The 13,273-nt window shown below is 42.1% G+C and overlaps 2 protein-coding genes across 2 annotated transcripts; both read right to left on the reverse strand.

Moving 5' to 3' along the window:
- Positions 1 to 701: 701 nt before the first annotated feature.
- On the reverse strand, positions 702 to 7,096 carry kcna1a (potassium voltage-gated channel, shaker-related subfamily, member 1a). The gene is made up of 2 exons (XM_079567286.1): positions 6,597 to 7,096; positions 702 to 6,176 (listed from the first exon to the last, which is right to left on the reverse strand). The coding sequence occupies exon 2, from the start codon at positions 5,958 to 5,960 to the stop codon at positions 4,482 to 4,484; it is 1,479 nt and encodes a 492-aa protein (XP_079423412.1). The 5' UTR covers positions 5,961 to 6,176; positions 6,597 to 7,096; the 3' UTR covers positions 702 to 4,481.
- Positions 7,097 to 8,809: 1,713 nt separating this feature from the next.
- Positions 8,810 to 10,246, reverse strand: kcna6a (potassium voltage-gated channel, shaker-related, subfamily, member 6 a; the record flags this gene model as incomplete). The annotated part of the gene is made up of 1 exon (XM_079567287.1): positions 8,810 to 10,246. The coding sequence occupies one exon, from the start codon at positions 10,244 to 10,246 to the stop codon at positions 8,810 to 8,812; it is 1,437 nt and encodes a 478-aa protein (XP_079423413.1).
- Positions 10,247 to 13,273: the final 3,027 nt, after the last annotated feature.

Below are 13,273 nucleotides of genomic sequence, written 5' to 3' on the forward strand. Positions count from 1 at the left end.
ATTGAACTTCTTTTTTCTTATCAACATCATCATATTTGTGAATTAAGACCTTTTTGTTGAAGAGAAGCAGGGCACATTTTACATCACGTTGATAAAGTATTAATAAGATGGAATGGTACCTTAGGATTATGATTATTCTGCAGTTTCAGGTCAATTCTAACCATGTGTCCCAGTCATTCACTGTCTTTATACGGGGTTAAGATGAATATCATTCATACTAGACTCGAGTATTACATAGACTACGCTTTGTGTCTTTTTCCATGAACAATTATGATGTGTACATGCTAACTCCATCCTATACCTATGCTGTTATCTAACTCGTCACCTCTGCTCCTCCTGCCAGTTCAAGAGCGTTATGTGTGAATCTTGCATAGGGGACCGAGGGAGGTGTGTAACACGCATGACAGCAGTATAAGCGCTCCTCTCCTGGGACGTCCAGATTAGCACAGGACCATTACCTTAGCCCTGTGAATCACTGCTAATGGCCTGAGAGAAAGGGTAGCACGGACATATAGGACACAGTAGGATTGAGACCTTGAGTTGGGTATAACACAGCACACTGCAGCACTTTTCCGCTGCCAGCGCACTACAGAAAAAGGGCTTCTTCTGCAACAAGCCTCTTTGATTTATGCCAGTCTCTCGATACACATGCACACACACAAACCCTTATCCCGAGAATCGAAAATGAGCGCACACCAGCGGATCCTTAAAAATTTATTGAAGTTAATGTAGAAGGAAAACGTAAGTGATAGAACAAAGAAAATATTTACCCTTGCATAGATTGCAGACCATGCCATGTCATTATTGGACAAACTTAAATCAATACAACTTAAGATGACAATGATAGCAATAGGCAATAATTTGAGTTCAGTCCATTTACTAAAGCAGCCTAATGTTGTAAACAAATTAAAACTTCAAACAGGTTGTCCTCATGTTGTACTGAAGGGAGGCTTGTGGTGAGTGAGGCACACAAAATCCCAATATTGAGCTGTGATTCAGGCCTTCTTGACAGGCAAAAAACTCCAAAGGCTCCAGCTTAGACACTTTCCCCACATATAGTTTTTTTCACAATCAAACAAAAAGTCCATTCAGAGAGCTTCAGTCCAATGATAAATATTGTTTGAGGAACTAGCCCTTGATGTCCTTGCCCACATTCAGGTGCCCTACACAACATGTGAAGGCCAGCACTGGTCCAGCTCTGAACAGGGCTGTGCATATGAAAGCAAGGGTTTCTTCAGATGATGTGTAATAGTTGATCCGCAGTTTGAAAGGCAAAGCTCATGCAGTCTTCCCTTGGCCATGCAGGTTTTGCGATTATAGGAGTAGATTTATCTTTAGAAGTTGGCAAGATGTAAACATGGTATGTTTCACATTATTGTACATTATGCTTTCAGTGAATACTAAGAGATATACTGGGTTGCCAGAGAAGCATCTTTGATAAATCCAGTTATACGGCATGGCCTTCCTAAATGTTAAGTTGCATTAGTACAGTTTCACAAGAAAACAACAAAAAAGACTAATGATTTGGTTTCTTATATTTCCTATGTTTAAAGTACCGTATAGTTTGGTAACTTGTTTCTATCTTCTTAAAGCTAAATGGCATTGAGTCTTTGTGATGTTCAATTAATAGTCTTCTTTATGATTGTTTGCAGAAGCTTGATATATTTCTAAACACATATTTAGGCCCATTCTTCCACTGATGTTTCAGTTAATTGTAGTCACATTGAAAAATCTTCCATCTTCATATAAGCTCTCCTCCGCAGTTTACCACCATCGTGTAATTCATTATAATAGTACAGAGGTCACTGTTGTCCAGTGTCTACTGCTTACTCACACGACAACCGATAAGATTTAGTTGTATTATTAAAGTCATCTAAGAAATAGGTGCAGATATTGTTATATTGCTGATAGGAGTACATGTTATGTTGAATGTTTATGCATAGCACCATCCAAACATACTTCAACAATACTTGGATTAAGCTCACGGTAAAAGCTTCCTTTTCACCTCACCCTGAACACATCAATAGACTGAAGCATCAGTCAAAATGGAGCCTGTGGCCAAAGCACACTTTCTGATAGCTGCATTTCTGAGACTAATATAAAGTTATTCTTACAATCCTTTAACTATATTGGCGTGATAAAATGTTGGTGACGCAGATGTCCATCTGCTGTTCTTTTTTGCTCTATAGAGATATACAAGGTTCATAACTGTAACCTTGCCTGAGGCAGAATACAGTACAAAGATCAGCTCCAACGAACACCTCAAACTATAGATCCAGCCACACAGTTCAAAGACATAGGAGAGAAGCTCAAAGATCTTGTTTCGAGCTTAATTACACAAGCCACCATAACTATGATCACTGTCCTGGGCTCCACCATACAGGGCCTTTGGAGCATCAGAAACAATGACATTCAGGAAGCACTACGGGAAGTGAGAGGAGTGTATAGCTCAGTAAAAAAAGAAATCTGGTTATCCTGGAGCTGTAATTATTCAAGTACTTGTCATGTTTTGCTTTAAGTCTGCTAGCTCATAAAGCTATATGTAGAGGACAACATAAAACACTGCTTTTAATAAAAAATATTTCTGTGCAAAAAGAGGAGCCACTCCTTGGAACGCAATACCGCCCATAGGACAGATCTCAGACACATTAGACACACAGAGGTGTTAAACACAATGACTAAGTGCAACAAACACCCCCTCCTGTAATCAAATGAGTGAAGGAACCTACACTGATTGTGCGTAGCTTTTGTGAAGCAGCATGAGACTGTGGTATTTGCAATACAAACTTATGAAGAGACTATATTTTAGGACCATCACATTCATTACTGCACAACTGCAGTTTAAAGTTGCATTTTGCTTTATGGGAGACGAAGCCATGCATTGAAGCTTGCAGCTCTGCAGCAAGTTTGCAATGACCTCATTGAGGTAGAAATCCTGAAGAAATGTGTGACTGACAAAATCAATATAAACTACAAATGTACACTAAAAAATAAAAATGATGAAAAATTTAATACAATTTCTATTTTGGTTGATAATTCATAGAGTACAATATGCTGCTGTTTCAGACTATGTCAAAACTGGCCTGTGCATGACATGATCAATCCAAATTCACCTGCTGTCAAGCTGTCTCTTGCTGTTCTTAAGCATCTATTCAATCTGCTTAACAAGACAGTAAATCCTTATTTGCTCAGCCCAAATATACACACATATTTCAATATACACAATAGGCACTTGCACTGGGCCTGTTGATGATAGGGATAAAGGCACTAACAACTTATGTATAAAGAAAAAATACTGTGAACTACATAAAATGTCCTCCTCCAAAACAAAAATGAAATACTATTACAATAAATTAGAGAATGACTTAATGTACAGTATGTTTCTTGTTTAAAGAGAGTTCAAGCACTGCACAATTGATATAATATTGGCATTTTGTGCCTATTATGATTATATGTATTAAATACTTGGTATCTTGACCCATTTTAGACAACAATCTGCATCCTCAGGATCTGAATATATTTGATGACAATTCAGAAGCACTAGAGTTTAATTTCCTTAGTTTCCCTGACAGAGGGGCGTTGAAATACCTGAATTGCAGCAAGCTGTATACTCATGTCATGCATTAAATATACCAGGATACAAAAGTACCTTAGTGGATAGACCATAATGCAGATTACTTTGTCATGCTATGATCTCATCTATGTATCCTTAGGATTCATCAGTCAATTTTTATATGTATAACCAAACTTCAATAAAAACTCCAGTGCACTCAATACTGTATGAAGAGTGATGAGAAGTGGAGGCAGGTATCCAAAATAACTTCCTTTCCATTGTGTGGAATATGCTTCATGCATGGTTTATCAAAATGGAAAGTCTGATCATGCTTGTGGGAAGCTCACGTTTGTCATTGTGCTGTGATGCATCAAAAGGGCATGGCATTGAATCACTTGGTGATATCATAATTATTGTATCTGCTTGAAACAGCAGCATCGCAGATGTCCCAAAAAGTAGGTAGAACTCAGTCAATTACATCCACACCAAAGAGACCAGTCTTCTTCCTTTAAGGTGCTTGCTGTGTAGTTGATCTTGGAGGGCACGAAACGTGAGTAAAGGTGAGGAGCCACCTCAATGTCCTGATGCGTACAACATGGCTGCAGATGCTTGTGTGTCTCAGCAGATGTACTGCATCTGCTATAATGTGCAACTTGCAGTAATGTATCTCCATGCATAAGATTCAATCTTTTGTCTGATGGAAGAGTTGTTTCTGTGTCCATTTGGCGTTGTGAATGGATATGTTTTTTCTCTTAGATTAAATATATATGAAGGATCCGTAGAATTAATTATTCTATCTACCTGCAGTCTAACAACTTTGATTTTCTGCATCCATTCTTCATAGTTTAGCATAGTGAAGGCCTAGTACCACAGGTCGCAGGACAGGTTAATTATGCAATCAAAAAGCAAAGTTCTTTTAATGTTTTGGCTAAACGTCTGTCAGCAACTTGCTTTTATTCACACAGTTTTGGTTGGCTATAGTGCAATTACCAGTTCTTAGATTTGCCTCCCTAAAGTTATCAATGCTGTTATTAATGTCTCCATCGATCTCCATGTATTCTGATTTGCTGACAGTGGATGAACTGCGGCGACTGGAGTTAGATTCAGAGGGGATGTTGGGGTTGCTGACTTTGAGCAGCTGGGCCTGTTCTTCTCCCTCCGTTTCTCTGTGGTAGAAGTAGTTGAAGTTAGACACAATGACAGGGACTGGGAGAGCGATAGTTAGCACTCCAGCAATGGCGCACAAAGAACCCACAATTTTGCCTCCAATGGTGACTGGGACCATGTCCCCATAGCCCACAGTTGTCATAGACACAACGGCCCACCAAAAGGCATCTGGTATGCTGCCGAACATGGACCCTTCTTCCTCTGCCTCGGCGAAGTATACAGCACTGGAGAATAAGATTACTCCAATGAACAGAAAGAAGATCAGCAACCCCAGCTCTCTCATGCTGGCCTTCAGTGTCTGGCCCAAAATTTGCAGACCTTTTGAATGTCGGGACAGCTTGAAGATCCGAAACACTCTGACCAGACGGATGACCCTGAGGATGGCCAGAGAGGTGGCCTGTTCCCCCACACCCTCAGTATTCTCTGGGTCCTCAGCCAACTCAGTGCCCAGGGTAATAAAATAGGGAATAATGGCCACTATGTCAATCGTATTCATCATGTTCTTGAAGAAGGCTGGCTTGCTTGGACATGCCAGGAAACGCACTATCAACTCAAAGGAGAACCAGATAATGCAGAGTGTCTCGACAACAAAGAAGGGGTCTGTGAGAATATTTGGTTTGTAACGAACTGTAATATTCCCCACAATTACCAATCGCCCCATTGGATCCTCTTTGAGTTGTGGTAAAGTTTCCAAACAAAATATAACTATTGAAATGAGAATGACCATCACTGACACAATGGCAATCCCTCTTGCGGTGCTTGAGCTTTCAGGATGCTCAAACAAGAGCCAAACCTGACGCTGGAACTCTTTCTCAGGCAAAGGTCGCTCTTCCTCTCTAATAAAGCCCTCGTCTTCACGAAATTTCTCCATTGCTTCTGCTCCCAGTTCGTAAAACTTGATTTCTTCTGAAAACATATCTAATGGGACATTCACTGGTCTTCTAAGGCGACCTCCAGACTGATAGTAATAGAGGATGGCATCAAAACTCGGGCGGTTCCTGTCAAAGAAGTATTCATTTCTTAGTGGGTCGAAATATCGCATCCGCTTTTTGGGGTTTCCAAGCAACGTCTCTGGGAATTGAGAAAGAGTTTTCAACTGGGTTTCAAAGCGGAGACCAGCTATGTTGATGACCACCCTCTCACAGCATTCATGGTCATTGGGGTCTGGGGGGTATGAGTCCTGTGGATGACCAGGGACGGCCGAGGTCTCGTCCATGTTGTCTCCTGCTACTACGGTCATTTTGGGAAGAGGAGGAGTTGCTGAAGTGGGGTGCCAGTTAGTCTTATAGTGAGCAAGGGAATTTTCCACTCCTCACCTTCCCATAGCACTCAGATAGTTGGAAAGATCCCCAGATGAGAGGGGCTAGCTGGCTACTCTGCCTCAGTGCAGCTCCACTGCGGTTCTCGCTGACTTGACCATTGCTGCTCCCCAGTGCATCTGCTGCTGCTGTTCGTCCTTAACACAGAAAGGGAGGGAGGCAGAGAGGAGAGTGAGAAATAATGGGATCAAACAGCCAAGATTTCTGCTGGCTCAGCACTATCTTCACTTTATTTATTTAATAAGAGACTTCTCTCAACTACTGTTAGCACTGTTTACAAGAAGACAACAAATGAATGCAACAGAAACATCCTGATTATAGCCTACAAGCTAATGCATTTAGTTTTGACTGTGTTTTAAATATAAGTAATGTTACCAGTAAAAGCATACATTAATTTACAGTGCGCCAGTCGTTATATAGCTTCCACAAAAGAGTGACGCATAGCCTATACATTTTAACAACTCAATTTGTCCATAAATGCTCTAAATAAGGACAATCATAATGCACAGTGTCAGATATAGAAGAAGCTACGAAAACATGAAGGTGTTTGTACTTACCAGTAGGTGTTAGAAGCTCTGCAAACCGTCTTCTATTCGAGTACAACCACCCAACTGCAGGGCACCGGCTGCTGTCATGTGCCAACTTTACATCGCACTCTGTAAAAAAAAGCGCGGCTGTGACAGTCGTCCTGCCCGCGTCCGCAGAGTGGAGCGTGAACCAAGAGGCAAAACAAAGCAGCGCTGCAATCGAGCACGACACTGAGAGCCGCAGAAGCAACTCCGGTCCTGCAACTCAGGGGGGAGATACATTAAGGGGCGATGAGCAAGCCCTTGACATTTTCAGACATCACTGCATCAGCAGAAATCTGCTGCCTCTCCTGCCACAATACAGAAAAGCGCACTGTGTTTCTGCGAGGACCACGAGAAATATGGGACTGAGGAGACTGTCGAGCACAGTCAAAGCGGTGTCCAACTGTTTTCTCATTACTGCCAGACATGTTCTGATGTGCACTGAACATGCGAGCGCAAGGAAATGAATGGAGCGAGGACTGGGGAGGAGATGCGAGCAGAGGAGGGGGTCGAGGGAGGAGGAGTTGGAGGCTTTCGACGCAATGCAGACCGGCTCTACACTAAAGCACGCCGCCACAAGTTCTCCACACACCACACAAACAGCTCCTGAGTGCCAGCTTTGGTGCAATCGCTGCAAAATACAGCTACAGAAAATAAGGAAATAATTCACTGGTAGAGGATAGCTGGTATTTTTAACATTGTACGGTCTATTATAAACACATACAAGCAAGGGTTTCATTTCAGCACCAGGGACAGCTCAGGAGACAATGCTCAAAGTCAGCTTGAAGGATTTTGGCTTGAGGCCACAAGATTTTGAACACTGTATTGGTTCCTCTGGTAGGGACAGTGCATGTCAATGAACACACCACACCAGATTGTAGCTATGAGCTAATTAGCATCCGTTGTCCCATTCATCCTGGCCCATTGTACATGTTTTAGTCTACATCTGCATTTACCACACTTGTAGTATTTTACTTAAACGTTTTGCTTTGTTTTTTGTTTTAAATAGGGATGTGTCTTCCATAGCAAAAGCCCCCATCATGTAGCTTGTTGTTGTATTAGTGACTATTGGCAAAAACGGTTTTAATTAACAAACAAGTATAATTTAGAAAAATAAATTATATTTTATTCACAATGTTGTCATGTAATGCAGACATACATTTGACATTTTTTGCAATGGAAACTTGATAAGAAACCGTTTTAGATGCAAAAAATCACTTATAATTGTACAAAATGGCAATATATACATACTTTTACACACTAGAATAGACCTCTTCATACTTGTTAGGCTATATAAATTAAAAACTATACATTCCATCCAACAAGGATCCACCGATGGTAAAGAAAAGTTTAGAAGCTCCGAGGGCTCATCACTCATCAGAGGCTGATGTCTCACATTGATCATATGTGAGCATATTGTGCATGTTTGGGTTTAACACAAAATATGTTATATTTAAGATTCAAAATGCTATGACGTCCAACATTAAAATCGTACGGTTGCTAAAAATGCGTTGTTTTTTCTAGAGATCAGTGTCATGTGAAGTGTTTGGATCATGAGGTTAACAGTCCTCTGTGTGGGAGGTGAAAGAGGGTTGATTCTGCTCATATCTGAAGTCAAATGAAGTGATCCGTAGGCTTAAGTCAAGACCAGTCCAGGCAGCTGTAAAAGCTGATGTTCTCTGTGTCCTTAGCAGAACTGTAGTGTGCATGAACATTTTCGACCACAGAGAGGCGCTCAAAGCTTATCCAAGTTCAGCCTCACAGAGGCACCACATACTCCAAAGAGGCGATGACATAGCCTTTACTCGTGTGACATCACAAACAGAGGCACGTGCTTTACAACGAATACGTTCAGGTAAAGTTGTTGTTCGTGACGCTACGTGAAACATTTAATTTCACAATAATGACATCAAGAACATGATTATCCTACTAACGGGGTTTTCTCCAAACTGTGGACTTCCACAGTCCCCTTGAGGCATATTGCGGATCTCCTCTCTTCTGCAGTTAGTGATTGAATAGCATTATTGTAAACACTGGGTATTTTGCTGCACGTTGTAAACGCTCCTTTTTTGGGGGGGGACGACTCCACAAAGCATGTTGCCTCTTAAATCATAACACTTGAGGTAGGCTTTCATAATGCCACTAAATTCACATCGCCTGACCAGACAGCGCGTCACTGAAGTCGTTTCACAAGGAGCATCTCAAACAACTGTCAATTTCCCTGCGTAGGCCTCAGCTGGGCTTAAGGCTGGATAGGTCAGGGTCTCCAAGTCTCCTTCGTTGTGATAGGAGTCTGAGTTCGAAAGCGACTGCGTGCTTTTATTAGAGTCTGTATCAGCAAATGATTGCTGCTCCTGTTGCCCGCATGTCACATGCACATACTGTACATTTGCCTCCTCCTCGTTTTCTCGGTGATAGAAATAATTAAAGTTTGACACAATCACCGGGACAGGTAGAGCTATTGTTAGGACTCCTGCTATAGCGCACAAAGAGCCCACAAATTTACCCCCAATAGTGGAGGGGCACATGTCCCCGTAACCCACTGTTGTCATTGTTACCACTGCCCACCAAAAGGCGTCAGGTATACTGGAAAATCCTGACTTTGGGTCCTCCACCTCGGCGAAGTAAACGGAACTGGAGAATAACACCACTCCAATGAGCAGAAAGAAAATTAACAGGCCTAACTCGCGGAGACTCGCGTGGAGCGTTTGCCCGAGAATCTGGAGACCTTTGGAGTGTCTTGAGAGTTTAAAGATCCTGAAGACGCGCACCAAACGGATAACCCTCAGGATGGCCAAGGACGCCGCTTGCTGGCTACTGCCTTGGTGCTCTGCCAGGTCAAGCCCCAGGGTAATGAAGTACGGTGCTATGGCCACCACATCTATCAGGTTCATTATGTTTTTGAAAAAGGCTGCTTTGCTGGGACACGAAAGAAATCTCATAGTAAATTCAAATGAGAACCACACTATGCAAAGCGTCTCCACCATAAAAAATGGATCTGTGAATGGATTCTGCGCTTTGCCCTGCGCGCTGGCATTGGCATTGTTGTCGGGCAACACTGGGACTTCTCTAAACTCAGGTAAAGTCTCCAAGCAAAATATAACTATAGAAATAAGAATCACCATGACCGACACGATAGCAATTATCCGCGCAGGTCCTGAACTCTCGGGATATTCAAACAACAGCCACAGCTGCTTCTGGAACACGTTTGAGGGCAGTGGCCGCTCCTCTTCCCGAGCTAAGCCCTCGTCCTCACAAAACATCTCCAGGGCCTCATGCTCAAGTTCATAAAACTTTATTTCTTCTAAGAAGATATCCACAGGAACACTGACGGGCCGGCGCAGTCGACCTCCGGACTGGTAGTAGTAAAGGATGGCATCAAAGCTTGGTCGGTTCCGATCAAAAAAGTACTCGTTACGAAGCGGATCAAAGAACCGGATTCTTTTACGCGGGTCTCCCAAAAGAGTTGCGGGGAACCGAGAGAGCGTCTTCAACTGCGTCTCGAAACGCAGGCCTGAGATGTTGATGACCACTCTCTCACTGCACTCTTGGTCTGCTGCCTCCAAATCAACTGCATTTTGCGACACAGGAGTCACGACCACAGTGTCGTCCTGATTCTCCTGGGACACAACAGTCATTTTCACTACTCAGGGCGACAGACAGTCCTTTCCTTGGCGCCCTTTGGCCAGGTGTCCACCAAACTGCTCCTCTCATGCAGCCATCCACTGTACAGATAAAATCCAGTAATGACCCAAAAAAGTGTAAAGGTTGGAAATCCAGAATGGTGCCCGCTGATATAAACAGTGGGCTACTTTTTCAGATTAGTGTTCCTCTGCTGTCAACTTCCAAGAGCACACACACTCTACTTGCAACACAAATGACTTGGGGTGGCTATCATATTCACACCATTTTAAACTTCGAAGCCCTCCCCGGCTAGGAAGACCAGATGATACTTGTTGCTGTTGCTGTCCTTCTCACGTTAGCTGCGGCTCTGCACTGATTTCTTTGATATTATTTAATCCAGCTTTGAAAGAATGAAGCAGTTCCACTTTGAAGTCCAAAGAATGAAGAGGGGACAGCTTTTTCCATCCAGGGTCCAACGAGAAGTACAGTGTGTCACCAAGCAAGTCCCTCATTCATGAAATCACAGGGCTATTCTTGTCAAAGGGAACCTCCAGGACCCAGCCCATGGCTACTTTGGGTCACTGTCCACCATTTTAGAAATCAGACTTGAGGCGACAAACAGGTCAGGATTAATGTGGGTGTTTTCTACTTTACTACCATTTAGGATCTATAAAATAATAATTGATTAATTATTAAAATTAGTAAAGGTAAACATGCAGAAACAAGCAGGCTAATGTATGTGCAGGAGTGTATTAAGACCACAGAACACATTATATGTACTATAAACACAGCATTTCTTTATTTGTCCTGAGTTAAATCTATGGAAAGACAAAGAATTAAATGCTCATAATAAAAGTAGCTGCGATCCTGTATGTTAAAAGGATGCTGCTGTGGCACTGAAGCTGCATGTGGATATGTGAACTAGGACCATAACCTATTATTAGACTTGCTTTTTCCACCTTCATTGCAGTCATAATGGTGTATCAGTTATCCCAGTCAACAATAATAATAGCTCTGAGGCGATAATCAGTGTTACTAAAACCAAACTGGATGCTTTGCATTATTACATAGATGAAGGCCATCTTTCACTGCATGACATGCCAGGACAACCTATTTTTCTGAGAATTTAATTTCCATGAGATTTAAATCATTTTCCCCCCCGGATGGGTTAACAAGCAGAAGATCCCTGAGTTTGGCCTTGTCTTTGCTGAACAAAGGCTTAGATTTCAGAGTCAAGTGTCAGGACACATTGCTGCCTGCTGCTAATGTGTTAGCATATAGGGCTCAGTACAAAGTGGCTATGGACTGGCCGGGTTAAGGCATGGTGCCCCTTGACCGTATCCATGGAAACAGCAATAACAAACAAGCTATGGGATTGATATTTGAGTCTTCTGTGTTGGATTGGCCAGAACATAAAATTCAAATTCTCTGCAGTGCAAAGAGATGTTGAGAAGGCAATCCCAAAACTTTTGTCACTTTTGTCCGTGCATGCAATTTTTAAAAGAATAACTACTGTAATGAGACTGCGTCTGTGACACGCATACCATGAAGTGTTTGACAAAGGACCACTCAAACTATTAATGGCCCAACCAACCTGTGAATCCAGGAGACCCCCATGTAACAAGATAAGGTGGATTCACTACAGCAGAGAGACTGCTGTCTAGACGTTTTGCAGTACTCCCTTCTTTTGAATCTATATTTCAACAAACCCTCGATAGAAGTGTATTGTAGACTTGCCTAATGTGTTTCAAACAATATGAGTCTGTAGCATGTTGATGGATTAGTGTTCTTCCCTACAGCCCTTCTAAAAATAGGCAGCAGAGGTTCCCCTATAGCTTTTTACAGACATGAGGTAATCAAAGCAGCAACTTATGAGTGACTCCAAACCCTACCCCTACTAATGCGTGTGCACTATTACCATCATGGTGTTGTGCATGATTGTAAGTTTGTAGGTATATAAATAAAAAGAAGCCTTTTTAGAAGGTCAGCTGTGCTAGTCAACAACTTCTGCCAAGCATTTCTTTTCACTGCCAACCACTCTACTCAAAATGAAATAGAGGACATTTGAGCCATGTGACGTATGCTGTGCAGGACCTCTGATGACAGGTTCTCAGACAAAGGAATGCCTAAAACCACCAAAACTAATTTCTGCAAAACATTCAATATCTGCCTATACACAATGTTTTGAATAATACAGTATGCTACTCTATATGATGCTTGTGCTTGTTCCCTAAATCGTGTTTTTAGTCAAAAGTGGAACAGATTTGTCTGATAGAGTCAGTGTGGCTGCACCCACTCACCCAGCTCACACCCCGTAGGTTCCCTGAACCAGGGCTTCCACTGTGGAAAGACTATACCACAGTCAAGCTCCTTGCCAGTTCAGCCTTTGATAGCCACTAATATTAGCCTGCTGTCATCTACAGTTGATATCCATGTTTTTGCTGATATAGGCAACATGGCATCAAAAGATGATACTGGATACCTCAGATCTGAGGAAAGGGTTCCTTGGAATTACCTCTGCCTGTCCCATGGATTATCAATTTACTCCTTGGTAAAAACTTACCTCCTTTAGCAGACAGTGTCCTCCACGTCCAAACAGCCCCCACAGTGGAGTGTTTTAGTGTCTCGTCTTAAGACCCACTTTTATTCTTGTATTGTTTTTTAGTTTATTAAAGTATTTTAAAGTATCTTTTTCTTTCTTTATTTTGTTTTGTCTATTTTTAATTATTGCTTGTGGTTTAGTGATGTTTTATTTTCTTGTACAGCACTTTGTAAACTCTTCGAAAAATATGCTATCAAGTTGGATTTTAATAAAGTTGGATTGGAAGACTAACAACAATGTTAATGCAGCTCAACAGTCTTGCCCACCTCTGATTTTGTTATAGGGATTTCCTCTCAATAGGCGACCAGAAGCATCTGAAACAAATGCCTGAGCCACCTCAGCTGGCTTTCGGCCACCTGTATCTGTGAGCTTGACGTTCCAGTCATTACCCAGATCTCATAGGGTGAGAGTAGGAATGAACCGGTAAGTTGAGAGCAGC

Source organism: Gobius niger, assembly GCF_951799975.1.
Source record: "Gobius niger genome assembly, chromosome: 12".
Classification (NCBI taxonomy): Eukaryota; Metazoa; Chordata; class Actinopteri; order Gobiiformes; family Gobiidae; genus Gobius; species Gobius niger.

Coding starts and splice junctions, on each gene's coding strand:
- kcna1a (XM_079567286.1), bottom strand. CDS start 5,960: ATGACCGTAGTAGCAGGAGACAACATGGACGAGACCTCGGCCGTCCCT.